This window comes from Scyliorhinus canicula, chromosome 9, assembly GCF_902713615.1.
Source record: "Scyliorhinus canicula chromosome 9, sScyCan1.1, whole genome shotgun sequence".
Taxonomy (NCBI): domain Eukaryota; kingdom Metazoa; phylum Chordata; class Chondrichthyes; order Carcharhiniformes; family Scyliorhinidae; genus Scyliorhinus; species Scyliorhinus canicula.
Window position 1 is genome coordinate 128905849 of NC_052154.1, and position 16163 is coordinate 128922011.

The following is a 16163-nucleotide window of genomic DNA, read 5'->3' on the forward strand; positions in this document are numbered from 1 at the left end:
CAACCATTGCCTGGCTGAAATTGCTGAATTAAAGTGGATCAGGAATCGACAGTGAAGTCTTCTGCACTGTATGGTTGTCCTTATTGCATTGTTGAGCACTGTGCACAATCCAACGTCCTCTGTTGAGAAGGAGAGTGAGAATAAATGAGTCTTTTTGTTCAAGACCAGTGGTGGCACAGTGGTTAGCACTGTTGTCTCCAGCATAGGGACCCGGGTTCGATTCTGACCTTGGGTGACTCTGTGGAATTTGCACTTTTCCCCTTGTCTTCATGTATTTCCTCCGGGTGCTCCGGTTTCCTCCCACAGTTCAATGATGTGCAAGTTAGGTGGATTGGCCGTGCTAAATGGTAGCACAGTGGGTAGCACTGTTGCTTCAGAGCTCCAGGGTCCCAGGTTCGATTTCCGACTTGGGTCATTGTCTGTGTGGAATCTGCGCGTTCTCCTCTGTGTGGGTTTCCTCTGGGTGCTCCGGTTTCCTCCCACAAGTCCCGAAAGACACGCCGTTAGGTAATTTGGATATTCTGAATTCTCCCTCTGTGTACCAGAACAGTGTGATGACTAGGTGCTTTTCATAGTAACTTCATTGCAGTGTTAATGCAAGCTTTTTTGTGACACTAGTAAAGATTATTATTAAATTCCCATGAGTGTCCAAAAGAATAGGTGGGTTACGAGATAGGGCGTGGTATGAGCCTAGGTAGGGCAGTCAGTGCAGGCTTGATGGGCCGAATGGCCACCTCCTACACTGTAGGGAATCTATGAGTACGCTTTTTCAGTTGTTCTCTCTTGTAGCACATGTTTAAACAGGATGTCAAAAATTGGTCCTTTGTTGTATTCCCTTCCACTTGTTTATGCTCTCCTTTACTGTGAACACTCATGAATTATTAGAGAGCAATTCGAACTGCAGATAAATATGCCTGCAGGAGATGGAGAGTTGTTAAAGTAAAAGAAATCAACCTATTCAGTGCAGATACCTCTCTAGTTTTGATTCTTTATGCAGAAAGGGCAGAAGTGCAGATTTTTTTTATTGTTTAAGAAAACCTCTCTGTACTTGTTCCTCAAAGGTCAGACTGTATTTTATGACTGATATGACAGATGACTGGGCCACTCCTGACTATGCTGCATACTAGCAGCCAGAAGTGTCTTGCCCTCTCTCTGCAAAATAGATCTGTAGATCCCACTCTCTTGTGGAATGGTCTTTTAAATCTCTCTATAGTAAGTCTTAATGTTGGCTGATTCGTAACATTGTTTCAATTTAATGTTAATAACATAGCGTCAATGTATCCATTTAATGTTGCCAGTTTCACTTTAACATCACATCATTTGTCACAGACTCTTATGTGGCACGGTGGCACAATGCTTAGCACTGATGCCTCACAGCTCCAGGGTCCCAGGTTCAATTCCGGCCTCTGGTGACTGTCAGGAGTTTGCACTTGCCTGCGTGGGTTTCCTCCATAGTTCAAGGATGTGCAGGTTAGGTGGATTGGCCATGCTGAATTGCCCATAGTGTCTAAAAGGTTAGGTGGGCTTACGGGGATAGGATGGAGGTGTGGGCTTAAGTAGGGTGCTCTTTCCAAGGGCCAGTGCAGACTCGATGGGCGAAGTGGCCTCCTTCTACACTGGAAATTCCATGATTGCGGCGCTCCCGCTGTGGCCCTCAGTACCTCTTCATCCGACGGCCAGCCGTTGCCGATTCCCACCCTTGTATCTCTCCTCGCCCTCTTCTTACCTTAGTCCCTAAAAACGGTAGCACAGTAGTTAGCACTGTTTCTTCACAGCGTCAGGGCCCCAGGTTCATTTCCTGGCTTGGGTCACTGTCTGTGTGAAGTCTGCATGTTCTCCCTGTGCCTGTGTCCAGTTGTTCTGGTTTCCTCCCATAAGCCCCGAAAGATGTGCTTGTTAGGTGAATTGGACATTCAGAATTCTCCCTCTGTGTACCCGAACAGGTGCTGGAATGTTGGAAAGCCCAACTATGGGCTTTTCACAGTAACTTCATTGAAGTGTTAATGTAAGCCTACTTGTGACAATAAAGATTATTATAATAAAGTCTATTCTTCAACTGCACCTCTTCTGGTTCCTGGCTTCACTTCTGATCTGTGACTGAGGTCCTAGGCTCCATCTAGTGGCAGACATTGGGTGGTGCAGGTAATCCTGGGATTTTAGCTGCTACCTGCACCAACCAACATCTGCCACGAGGCGGAATCTGGCCAATCAAAAAGTACTGTACTGCAGGTGAGTGTCCGTTTTAAAAAAAAAATAAAAAAAAATAAAATAAATTTAGATTTTTAATTTTTTTTTTTACAAATATCATACAAAGAATAGAAAAATACTAATCAATGCAAAACAGGTACAATATCGAAGAAGAACTATTGCAAAAAAAAGGAACCACCGAGACAGGATGAATATAGAGCAATAGACTTAAGGATCTAGTGCCTCCAGTTTTGATAATGCATCAATCCAAAAACAGATACAGATTAAGGGGGGAAAGAGGATACCGTGGGTAGCACAGTTGCTTCACAGCTCCAGGGTCCCAGGTTTGATTCCCGGCATGGGTCACTGTCTTGTGCAGAGTCTGCACGTTCTCCCCATGTCTGCGTGGGCTTCCTCCGGGTGCTCCGGTTTCCTTCCACAGTCCAAAGATGTGCAAGTTACGTGAATTGGCAATGCTAAATTGACCTAAGTGTCCAAAAAGGTGGGGTGGGGGTTACGGGGATAGGGTAGAGGTGTGGACTTGTGTAGGGTGCTCTTTCCAAGATCCGATGCAAACGCGATGGGCCGAATGGCCTCCTTTTGTGGGTTGCACTGTATGTTCCATGATTCTATAAGGGCATATAAATACGAAAGGATAACAGCTCAGGCCACGCACCTTTTATATATTGCGAGAATAAGACTTACAAAATGGAAAACGCAACAGGAATAAGTCCAATGAGGTGTTGTCTTTAAAATTAAGATCGGGATCCCATACTTTATGGAATGCATCGGACTTGGAACAGATCACAGATGTCATGGGTTCCATAGGAATACATTTCATAACTATTTTATGCCAGTTTCGAATTCAAGAATATTTGTCGGTGATCTAGAAACAGGATTTTCTTGCAAGCTGCACATTTTCTTTAAAAATTCATTTACGGGATGTGGGCGTCGCTGGTTAGGCCAGCATATTTTGCCCATCCCCACCAAGGCAGTGATGAGTTGCCTTCTTGAACGCTGCAGTCCCTGAGGTGTACGTACACCCATTGTACTGTTCGGGAGGGAGTTCCAGGACTTTGACCCAGTAAAAGTGATATTGATATAGCTCCAAGTCGGGTGGTGAGTGATTTGGGAGGGGAACTTCCAGGTGGTGGGGTTCCCAGGTAGCTACTCTTGTCTTTGTAAATGGTAGTGGTCATGGTTTAGAAGGTGCTGCGTAAGGAACATTGGCGAGTTACTGCAGTGCATCTTGTAGACGGTCCACACGCTGCCACTGTTTCTTAGTGATGGAGGGATTGAATATTTTGCAAGGGGTAGTAATCAAGCGGATTGCTTTGTCCTGGATGATGTCGAGCTTCTTAAGTGTTGTGGAGCTGCACTCATCCAGGCAAGTGGTAAGTATTCCATTACACTCCTGACGTGTGTCTGTAGGTGGACAGGCTTTGGAAGGGAGGGGGGGGGGGGGGGCGGGGGGAGGCGGACGGAGGCAGGAGGTGAGTTACTCACCATAGGATTCCTAGCCTTTGACCTGCTCTGGTAGCCACAGTATTAATATGGCTAGTCCAGTTCTGTAGTTAAGTTTCTAGTCAATGGTAACCCCAGGATTTTGATTGTCAGGGATTCAGCAATGGTAATGCCATTGAATGGCAAGAGGTGATGGTTAGATTCTCCCTGTAGGAGATGGTCATTGCCTGGCACTTGTGTGGCGTGAATGTGACTTGCCACTTGTTAGCCCAAGCCTGGATATTGTTCAAGTCTTGCTGCATTTGGACATGGACTGCTTCATTATCTATGGAGCCACAAATGGTGCTGAACATTGTGCAGTCACCTGTGAACATCCCTACTTCAGACCTTATGATGGAAGAGAGATGATTGATAAAGTAGCTGAAGATGGTTGGGCCCAGGACACTACCCCGAGGAACTCCTGCAGTGATGTCCTGGAACTGAGATGATTCATCTCCAACCACCACAATCATCTTCCTTTGTGCCAGGTATGACTCCAGCCAGCGGAGAGTTTTGCCTCTGATTCCCATTGACCCCAGTTTAGCTAGGGCTCCTTGATGCCATACTTGGTCAAATGCTGCCTTGATGTCAAGGACAGTCACTCTCACCTCACCTCTGACATCTAGCTCTTTTGCCCATGTTTGAACGAAGGCAGTAATGAGGTCAGGAGCTGAGTGACTCTAACGGAACCCAAGCTCCGTGAGTAGGTTATTGCTGAGTAAGTGCCACTTAATCGCATTGTTGATGACTCCTTCCATCACTTTGCTGATGATGGAGAGTAGGCTGATAGGGAGGTAATTGGTTGAGTTGAAATTGTCCTGTTTTTTGTGTACAGGCCACATCTGGGCAATTTTCCACATTGCCGGGTAGATGCCAGTGTTGGAGCTGTACTGGAACAGCTTGGCTGGGATGCAGCAAGTTCTGGAGAACAAGTCTTCAGTACTATTGCTGGAATGTTATCAGGGTCCATAGCCTTTGCAGTATCCAGTGCCTTCAGCCATTTCTTGATATCACGTGGAGTGAATCATTTTGGCTGAATTGGCATCTGTGATACTGAGGACCTCTGGAGGAGACCGTGGGTGGATCATCCACTCGGTACTTCTGGCTGAATGCTTCAGCCTTGCCTTTTGCACAAATGTGCAGGGCTCTTCCATTATTTGAGGATGGGGATATTTGTGGAGCCTCCTCCAGTGAGTTGTTTAATTGTCCACCACCATTCACTGCTGGATGTGGCAGGGAAACTACTTCCTGACTACCTCAATATTAAGCCAAATGGAGTCTTTCCAAACCCAGTCCCTAATGAACCTAAGGTGAGAAGGAACGTGTTACACCCTAATGTTAGGGACACCCAGACCACCCTTATCACCTGGGAGCTGGAGCTTGGCAAACTTTAGGCGAGGCTTCTTATAGTTCCAGACAAACAAACTGATCATTCATTGATCTCCTTTAGCTGACAACAAAATTGGCAACATTTGCAGGGGATATAACAATCTGGGCAACACGTTCATTTTAACCAAGGTAATCCTGCCCAGCCATGAAATCAGCAGGGATGACAAACAAGCCAAGTCTTACCTAATAGTAGCAATCGACTGAGGGAAATTGGCCCCATATAAACTGCTCAAAGAAGGGGACTCACCCGGCTGCTTAAACTCCAATAGGGACCACCTAAGGGGAAAGACGGGGAGGGGACAAGGTCTGCCCCTCAGCTCTCCCACCGGCATATCCTCTGGCCTTGTAATTGTAATTGATCTTATAACCGGAAAAAGCACAAAATCTATCTACCACGCCAATGATAGCAGGAACCGTAACATTTGGCGACATAAGCAGCAGCACATCGTTCAGATAAAGCATAACCTTGTGCTGCTTCTCTCCACACCAGTCCCGATTTCAGGGGGTCCTGCCTGTTAGCCTCCGCCAAAGGTTCTATGGTCAACACAAAGAACAAGGGGGATAGGTGGCAGCCCTACCCAGACCCTCTCTGAAGCCCAGACTTCAAAATTATTGTGAGCACCGCCACCACAGGCCTATGATTCAACATCGGAATTAATTTAACATAGAATTTAGATTTAGATTAAATTTAGATTTATTGCCACATGCACCGAGGTACAGTCAAAAGTATTGTTCGGCGTACAGATCACTCCATGCATGAAGAAAACATAGAACATATGATAAATACACAATGTATAGACATAGGCATCGGGTGAAGCATACAGAGTGTAGTGTTACAACAGTAGAGAAAATGTGTAGAGAGATCATAAGAGGGACGTCTAGTAACAGCGGGGAAGAAGCTGTTTTTGAATCTTTTTGTGCGTGTTCTCAGATTTTTGTATCTCTTGCCCAATGGAAGAAGTTGGAAGAGTGAATAACCGGGGTGGGAGGGGTCTTTGATTATGCTGCCCGCTTTCCCAAAGCAGCGGGAGGTGTAGACCGATGGATGGGAGGCGGGTTTGTGTGATGGACTGGGCTGTCTTCGCGTCTCTCTGTTTCTTACGGCCTTGGGCCGAGCAGTTGCCATACCAAGCTGTAATGCAGCCAGGGAGGATGCTTTCTATTGTGCATCTGCAAAAATTGTTAAGAGTCAATGTGGGGGACGACACATGGCAACCTCATGGCCTCCCCACAGGAACTGTGGCGTTGAGGATCCGTCTTCAAATCCCGGCCCTGGGTCAATGTCCGTATGGAGTTGTCCCCGTGTCTGCGTGGGTTTCACCTCCACAACCCAAAGATGTGCATGGTAGAAAGATTGGCCACGCTAAATTGCCCCTTAATTGGAAAATAAAATAATTGGGCACTCTAAGTTTAAAGAAACAGTTAATGTGGACATGCTGAATTTCCTAGTTTACTGAGGAAGTTTAGGCACTGTTATGCTTTCTTGGTCATAGCATCAACGTGAGTGGACCAGGACAGATTGTTGGTTATGTGCACACCCAGGAATTTGAAGCTGTCAACTATCTCCAACCTCGGCACCATTTGATGCAAACTGGGGTGTGTACGACACTTCGCTTCCTGAAGTCGATGACCAGCTCTTTAGTTTTGCTGACATTGAGAGAAAGGTTGTTGTCATTGCACCATGCCACTACATTCTCTATGTTCCTCCTGTACTGTGACTCATCGTTGTTTGAGATCTGACCCACTATGGTTACGTCATCAGCAACATGTGGATGGATTTGGAGCCAAATATTGCCACACAGTCGTGTGTGTATAAGGAGCATAGTAGGGGGCTAAGTGTGCAACCTCGCGGGGCCCCAATATTGAGGACTATCGTGGAGGAGGTGTTGTTGTTTATCCTTACTGATTGTGGTCTGTGGGTCAGGAAGTCGAGGAAATATTTGCAGAGGGAGGAGTCAGGTCCTAAGTTTTGGAGTTTAGATATGAGCTTGGCTGTGATTATGGTGTTGAACCTGGAGTTGTAATCAATGAAGAGGAGTCTGATGTAGGAGTCCCTGTTGTCAAGATGCTCCAGGCATGAATGTAGGGACAGGGAGATGCATCTGCTGTGGACCAGTTGTGGAGTTATGCAAATTGCAGTGGTTCAAGGCATTCTGGGAGTATGGAGTTTCGTGTCTTCATGACCAACCTCAAAGCACTAATGATCGACGTCAAGGCCACCAGACAATAGTTGTTGAGGCACGTTGTCTAGTTCTTCTCTGTATAATGGTGGTCTTCTTGAAGCAGGTGGGAACCTCGGAACGGAGTAGGGAGAGGTTGAAGATGTCTGTGAACATACCCGGCAATTAGTTTGCTCAGGATCCGAGTCCATGACCAGGGACTCCGTCAGAATCCGTTGCTTTCCATGGGTTCATTTTCAAGAAGGCCAATCTGACATCTGAGGCTGTAACAGTAGGTATGGGTATGTCCAAAGCTGTTGGGGCAGTTGACAAAGGATTGTTAGCTTCCTGCTCGAAACGAGCATAGAATGCATTGAGTTCTTCGGGAGGGGGTGCGCTATTGCCAGAGATTCTACTCAGCTTTGCTTTGCAGCCCGTTATATTGTTTAAGCCTTGCCACAACCGATGAGAGTCCGTGTCATTGGTCTGTGACTCTAGTTTAGCCTGGCATTGTCTCTTGGTGTCCCTGATGGCATTGCGGAAGTCATAGCTAGATTTCTTGTAGAGTTTAGGGTCACCTATCTTGAAGTGGATCTCCCAGTTAAACCATGATTTCCAGTTGATTTAGTCCTCACCCAGTCCAAATCACTGCAGCATATATACCAGATGATTCTATTCACCCAGATCAAAGGCTTTCTCCACATTCAAGGACGTCACCAGTCCATCCAGTGCTACCTTCTGAAAAACCTGAATCACATTTAGCAATTTCCGAAAATTGTTACCGGAGACCCTGTCCTCAACCTGTGGCTAGAGAAGATCAAGTTCACTCTGCGGGGGTCGGTAGAACTTTGAAATAAAGCTTGGAATAAGAATATATTTTAAAAAATAATGATGTAAAAATAAAAAATATGGAAATAAGGGAATAAACAAGAAGGACCCTGACGATAATTTCTACATTGATCACGATATGAACATACGAATTAAGAGCAGGAGTAGGCCACTTGGCCCTTCGAGCCTGCTCCGCCATTTAATGAGATCATAGCTGATCTGATTGTAACTTCAACTCCACAGACCTGCCTACCTCCTATAACCTTTCACCCCCTTGCTTATCAAAAACCAAGACTCATAACCCACCAAGAAAATAATTCTCCTCATCTCTGGCCTGAATGTGCGTCCCCTTATTTTTAAGCAGTGGCTCCCTAGGACTGGAAGTACACTTTAATTGAGGACTTGCTGTGGCGGAGTAACGGGTGTTTTATGGCTAAATGTTCTGTAGTAATGTGTCTTTGTTTTTGTTTAGGCAGTCGCTGTAATATTCCGCCTAAGTTCCTGTCTCCTCCTGGAAATCAGACTTATACACTTAATGTTGGCTCCTGGCTTGTGTTGAATTGCACGGTGAAGCTGTTCTATGATCAGAAGTTCAACTGGTGTGACCCAAGCATCGAGTGGAGTAAGGATGGACATGTGATCACCAACGGTAGCAAATACACATGCAGTGAGGAGACCAGGTAATATGTTGTGTGAACTTATAATTCCCATTTCCTGCTGTGGGACATGGAACTGTTGCCTGGGGCCGTCTATCTATCCATGCTTAACTATCCATCTCAAATCTCGGGCGGGGAGCGTGAAAATGACGGTCCTCCCCAGATTTCTGTTTCTTTCAGTGCCTCCCCATCTTCATCCCTGAGGCCTTTTTCAAGCGGGTGAATAAGATTATTTTGGGCTTTGTGTGGGCGGGTAAAACCCCGCGAGTGAAGAAAGTGTTGCTGGAGCGTAGTCAGGGGGAGGGTGGGTTGGCACTGCCGAACTTCTGCAATTACTACTGGGCGGCTAATATAGCCATGATCAGGAAATGGGTAGTGGGGGAGGGGTCGGCATGGGAGCGGATGGAGGCAGCGTCATGTAAAGACACCAGTCTGGGAGCATTGGTAATGGCACCTCTGCTGTTCTCGCCGGCCCGATACTCCACAAGTTCAGTTGTAGTGGCGGCTCTGAGGGCAATCGAGAAGATATAAGAGAGTGGGAGGAGCATCAATTTGGACCGCGATTTATAATAACCATAGGTTTGTACCGGGTAGGCTAGATGGCGGTTTCCGGAGTTGGCAGAGGGCAGGAATTGGAAGGATGGGGGATCTATTTATAGATGGGTGCTTTCCCAGCTTGAAAGCTTTGGAGGATATATTTACATTGCCAGCAGGGAATGATTTTAGGTATTTGCAGTTACGAGACTTCCTGAGAAAACAGGTGCCGGCCTTTTACTGCTGGCGTTACGGGGGATACAGGATAGAGCAGTTTCCAGTACCTGGGTGGGAGAGGAGAAGGTACCGGATATTTACCAGTAGCTTTCGGAGGCGGAGGGAACCCTGGTGGAGGAGCTTAAGGGCAAGTGGGAGGACGAGCTAGGAGTAGAGATAAGAGGCGAGGCTATAGGTGGATGCCCTAAGCAGGGTTAATACCTGCTCATCATGCGCCAGCCGTAGCTTGATACAATTTAAGGTAGTCCACCGGGCAGACATGACAGCGGCTAGGATGAGTAAGTTCTTCGGTGTTGAGGATAGGTGTGTGAGGTGTGCGGGAAGCCTAGCAAATCACGACCACATGTTTTGGGCATGCCCAAAGCTTAGAGGGTTTTGGCAGGATTTTGAAAAGGCAATGTCCACGGTCCACGGGTGGTGCCGGGTCCGGAGGTAGCGATTTTTGGAGTGTCGGAAGGTTCAGGGGGCAAAAGAGGCCGACGTTTTGGCCTTTGCCTCCCTGGTAGCCTGGAGACGGATTTTATTAATGTGGAGGGACTCGAAGTCCCCAAGTGTAGAGACATGGGTCAGTGACATGGCTGGGTTTCTCAGTCTCGAGAAAATAAAGTTTGCCTTAAGAGAGTCAATGTTAGGGTTCTCCCGGAGGCCTGGGAGGGAAATGTTTATCTTACCATGGTGACGTCATTGTTTATGTTACTGTATAAAAAATTTCAAATACCTTGATAAAATAGTATTTTTTAAAAAACTATCCATCTCAAAATTCCTTTGCTAGGATCAAACTCTGCTGCACTTTATCTCCCCCTTCCCCCCAACTCCACCATCAAATAGGCTCTCAACAATTGAAGGCTGCTACATAAGTGAGGCACACCGGTAAATTTGTGCCCTAAGATCAGCAACTACAGGCGAAGGTGACAGGGAAAATTGATTGGAAAATCATAATATATTACCGCACAGAAGGCGATCATTCTGTCCATCATGCATGTGCCAACCATTTTGTAGACATTTAATTAATCCCAATTAATTGGCAGCATGGTAGCACAGTGGTTAGCACAATTGCTTCACAGTGCCAGGGTCCCAGGTTAGATTCCCCGCTGGGTCACTGACTGTGCAGAATCTGCATGTTCTCCCCGTGTCTGCATGTGGGTTTCCTCCGGGTGCTCCCGTTTCCTCCCACAGTCCAAAGATGTGCAGGTTAGGTGGATTGGCTATGCTAAATAATCCTTAGTGTCAAAAGAAAGGTTAGATGGGGCTACAGGACAGGGTGGACGTGTGGGGATAGGGTGGACGTGTGGGGATAGGGTGGAGATATGGGTTTTGGTATGGTGCTCTTTCCAAGGGCCGGTGCAGACTTGATGGGCCGAATGGCTTCCTTCTGCACTCTAAATTCTATGATAAGTCCCTGCTTTTTCCCCACAGCCCCAATATGTGTTCCCTTCAAGTACTTGCCCAGTTATCTTTTGAATGTCATTGTCAGATTGACATTGAATCTGCTTCCAAGATCCAAGCAACTCATTGTAAGAACAAAGTTGCATCGTCGTGTAGCCACTTCCCGACTTTAAAATGGAGATCCGCTAAGAATGCAGGAAGAAATTGCCAAACGCAGGAATACAAGCAGGTGCAAAATCTTCTCTATATTAGAACTTGCAGAAACCAGACAGCACTGAAACTAACAACCATCTACATATTAATGAGCAATCCCCAGGAACCATTAGATACATTGAAGTAATCAAGACCAAACCAGACTCCTCGGCGCCAGCAGGAGCCAAGACAAAGGAAGGTGAACGGACACATAGGAACCGCCCAGCGATCAGGGAACAGCTCCAGTATTGGAGAAATCAATTCAAATGATCAGAACTTAGTCCAATCAATTGGAACCAGGTACAGGGTCCGCCCACAAGGGCACAAAACCCCTGGGGACTATAAAATAGAGTCCCCAAGTTCAGTTCGATCTTCTTGGCACTTGGCTCTCAGCGAGGAGAGACCGGCCTAACAGCTTCTTGGCAGCTCTCAAAGAACTCTTGACCGTGACTCTCAACTCGGAGAGACTTGCCTAGCAGCTGCACCAAACAAGTAAGTGTCCAGTCGACGCACACTATGAGATAGGCGCTCCTAACCCTTAGTCCATACCAGCTGGAAGCCTGCAGACTCAGAAGCGAATGAAAGGACATTTGTTCCCCATACCTGGTGGGCCAGTTTCCAAAGCTAAGTATTGGCCTATTAGTGTTAGTGATAGTCTAGTGAGTAGTATTTTATGCATGAGTAGCGATTGACTGTGTATATAATAAATGTGTTTTGATTTGAACCTTACTAACTGGTGTATTGAGTTATTGATCAGCACTTGAACTTGAACCTCGTGGTGGTATCATAAAGATACCTGGCAACTCGAGAGCAAAGACTATAAAACAGAGCAATTAAGTGTAAAACACACATAGCAACATTTAGCAGCAGTCTGATCCCTCGTTCTTTTCAGAAAATTCAACAATTGACAATTACTCAAGATAAGTTCCCCTTACATCAGTTCTTCTGGTCAAGGAGGACCAAAAATGCTTCCTCACCCCTTCAAGGAAGCTGCCAGCCTGCCTTTGCCCTAATTTCTGATCTCTTCCACCATGTCCCCCAACCCCCTGCCAAAGTTGGACTGCCCCAAGAGATCTTGGCTACTGCCTCCTACCACTGAACTACCCAACCACCCCACCTGCCAGCCAGGCTGTCATTTGGCCTGCTTCCAGATCAAAAGTAAAGTTCAAAAACATTTGAAAAGACCTCCTGTTCGAGTCAGCATGATCTCTGTGTCCCCAGTCTTGCTAGGATCTTCAGTCATTTGTGACTTCACCCAGACACCCCTCTAAAATATCATAGTGCATTCACTGATCTGCAGAATATTATATTTTTTTAAGCAATGTACAGATTTGGAGTTTGTGGAGGAGCAGCAGGAACACATCAGAAGCATTTCCAATTCAGGTTGGCATGTTACCGTAGGCATTTCTATCCTATTTAGTCAGGAGAGACAATCTTTAGTTGGGGGGGGACTGCACGTAATGAGAATGATGCTAACTTGTGTACAGTTGAAGACTTTGTGCAGTGAGCACTGGCCGAGACAGTGAAATGCTGATCTAAAAGGGCTGCAAAGGCATCTAGGAACCATTTTAACAATAGACATGCAAAAAACCTGGGGTGCATATGCATGTGTCACGAATATGAGAATTGAAATCATGCACCCAAAATAGTGTCAGTTACTTATTTCTTATTTACCACTCAACAATATTGCTCTAAAGGGGAAGGAAGGTCTAGTAGGGCCTGCTACATTTTATATCCCCAGAAATGCCTGTTTAACATTCTTAGATTTGGCCAGTTCATCTTTAGATCAAAGAACAGAATAAACTGCATTTGCCATTGCATTATTTGCCATTGTTCCAAAATGCTGACTGTCAATTGTATCATGATGAGGACTGGAGATGAGAGCCTGATCTGGTGGCAAGCTGTTGACTTTTCAACAAAAAAATAATGTAAACTGATCTTTTTAAATTGTCTAGCTTTTGAATATAGTTATGGAATATTTTGGTGATCAACTACCTATCCTGCACCCATTTCTCCTCTATCCCCCACCCACCCCCAGCTTCGCCACACCCCGACAAAATTTCCCTTTTTATGCATTAAACTGTAATTCTGAATAATTCAATCATCAGCTTCCGATTCCCCAATGTTTTAATATTACAATTCCACTTGATTTCAAAAGATGATCTCTGGCTGTGGTCTGTCTATGGTATTTCCCAGATATGAGCGTTATGCTGCAATTCACATCGTTAAAAAGGAATCTGAATTGAGCTTCCTGATAAATGAATGAATACCCAATGAGGTGCTGAGGTTCATGGGTTAGATTCAACCTCTGGCCTGTAACAAGTTAACTGATCTCAGCCAGAACAGTAATTAGTCTGCTACAAAGGGCAAGTGGGGAACAATCAGCCCCAGTTCCCATTTCAGTTCCTATTCCAGGGCTGGTTTAGCTGGGTGGGCTAGGCCACTGGTTTGTTATGCAGAACAAGGCCAGCAGCCCAGGTTCAATTCCCGTACCAGCTTACCTGAACAGGTGCCGGAAGGTGGCGACTAGGGCCTTTTCACATAACTTCATACTTGTGACAATAAAAGGTTATTCTTATTATTATTTCTGATTATTATACATTACCCCAGCTCTAAAAGGTGCTTTAGGACATATGGTGAGAACAGCACTGGACAAAGCTGTGGGGCGCGATTCTCCGCTCCCATGCCGGGTGGGAGAATCGCGGGAGGGCCGCACTGGCACCCCCCGCGATTCTCCCACCCCCCCAAAATGGCTTGTCGCGTTTTAGGACTCGCCGCTCGGAGAATCGCGGGCCGCCGTTTTTCACGGTGGCCCGTGATTCTCCAACCCGGATGGGTCGAGCGGCCTGCCGTTCCCGACCGGTTCACGGCGGCGGCAACCATACCTGGTCGCTGCCGGCGTGAACATGGCGCCAATACCTGGTTTGTGGCTTGTGGAGGGCGGAGAGGGGAGTGAGTACCACGACCGTGCTTAGGAGGGGACTGGCCTGCAATCGGTGCCCACCGATCGTCGGGCCGACGTCTCAAAGGGACGCACTCTTTCCCCTCCGCCGCCCCGCAAGATCAAGCCCCCATGTCTTGCGGGGCAGCGGAGGGGAAGACGGCAACCACACATCCGCGGGTTGGCTCTGGCCAACCTGCGCATGTGCGGCTGACGTCATTAGGCGCACCAGCCGCATCATTCTTGGTTCGCCGGGCCTTGACGCCATCGACATGGCCTGGCGGCCGAGATTTATGGCACAGCCCTCCTAGCCCCCCTCGTGAACCTCTCCGGCTTTCAGGACGGCGTCGGGCCTTGCAGAGAATTCCGTCCATGATGTTCCCTCAATTGTCCAACTGTTGACTCTACACTAACACCCAAAGAGGAGGAAGTAATGGGGTTGCCATTCCCCCCAATGCCTATTGAATTGTAACCTGACAAAACTGATCTAAATGGCCAGATACATTTTTTCCTGATGGCAATCTACCCTACCTGAAACTATATTCACTATCCCAAGTACCAGCCTTCCTCGATGAATCACTGTGCTGGGCGGGAAATGTTAACAGCTTTAAATGGGAAGCAATTAATCCCGAAGCTCTGTTATCTGGAGGTTTCCCTGGTTTAAAACCTGCCGTTGGTTTCTGTTGTGGATCTGCACGAAGAGGTTACTCAGAATCACGCCAAACATAAATTATGTGTCTTGGCAATGGGAATCAACTTTCAAGTAAAGAGATTTTAAGACCATTTCCCTTATCAGTTGCCAAGAGATGATAAGATGTGAGTGAGGGTTCTAGTGTGGTGGGGATGAGTTAGAGGCAGAGTGTGGATTAGGGTTCAGCAGGGTGGAGTGAGATGGGCAGAGTTTAGCAGCATTGCAAACGTGGAAGTGAGTGGCCTTGATGATGGATTTTGAAGCTCAGATCAGAGAGAAATCGGGCACTTTCCCTTAGTGCTTCACCACCATTGAATTAAAGTGAAGTTATTGGAAAGCTAGACACAACAACCAATTTGCACACCGAAAGGTCCCATAGACAAAATGAAATAAATGGTCAGATTATATGTTTTTCTGGTGGGACTGAGGAATAAGTATTAAATAGGGCACCAGAATTTTCCTGCTCTTCAAAAACTGCACTATAAATTTTTATATCCACTTGTTTTGTGCCAACTCTATGGCTCAAATGTCCTCTTTCTGTGCTGAAGTATTCTATGATTCTATCATATGAAAGGGTAAACAATGCCCTGGTTTAATGTCGCAATTAAATTCAGCACCCCCCCCCCCCCAATGCAATACTCGCTGGGTATCGTGCTGGAGTGTATGGTCAAGTCCTGGAATGGGGCATGAACCCAAAGCCTTCCAACTCAGGAAGTGAGCATTCCACCTGTGAGCCAAGGCTAGTGCAAAATGAAGTAATTTAAAATCTGGATGATGTGGGAACATGGAAGGATGGCAGGCTTAATGTATTAACCCCAGAAGAGATATTACTCTTGTTAAAATAGGACAAATGCAGCTGAGGAGACCCGAGGCAAGACTGATATTGGACATTGTTTGTTAGATAATGTCATGAAATCCTTTTCGTATCCTTGTTCATCAGGTTTAATAATAATGCTTCGGAGAAGTTTCTCTCCAGTCTTCTGAACGTCAGCGTGGCAGATGCGGGTGACTATGGAATCTTCTCCTGTCTCATAAGAAAGGAATCGGCAACCTTCGCATTACAAAGGGAAAGTGAGTCAAATGCTACCAGACTCTGACTAGTGTCAGCATTAAGGACTAAGATTGTTCTTCCAGAGAGATGTGAATCCTCGTGGTTTACCTGTTTTAGGAATATTTTTAGGGCAGAATGGAAGACCTTAACTGTGCTTTAAAAGACTTGGGAGTGTTTGATGCTCAGGGTGCTTGGTATGGAAAGTAACCTGATCACCAGTACTTCCATCCCACACCTTAATCAATTAACATTCACAACTGTAAGACATTTAAAAAAAAAATACAGAGCTTTTGAGACATCAGTACTCGGGGAGCAGTAAAGTATTTCATTTTGGGTAGGCTGAGAAATGAGGGCCCCAGATAGCCCACTTTATTTACTTTGCTTGTTGTAGTTAGTCTATGCCAGACTA

General features: G+C 46.3%; 1 protein-coding gene across 6 annotated transcripts in view; it reads left to right on the forward strand.

Annotated features, from left to right (window-relative positions):
- The window catches only part of sigirr (single immunoglobulin and toll-interleukin 1 receptor (TIR) domain), a 76069-nt gene that overhangs the window by 27408 nt on the left and 32498 nt on the right, over positions 1-16163 (forward strand). For all 6 annotated transcript variants that reach the window (XM_038807557.1, XM_038807560.1, XM_038807556.1 and 3 more), the window contains 2 exons: positions 8539-8746; positions 15644-15774. In XM_038807557.1, the coding sequence (XP_038663485.1) occupies positions 8539-8746; positions 15644-15774 (339 nt within the window). The remainder of the gene's footprint in view (positions 1-8538; positions 8747-15643; positions 15775-16163) is intronic.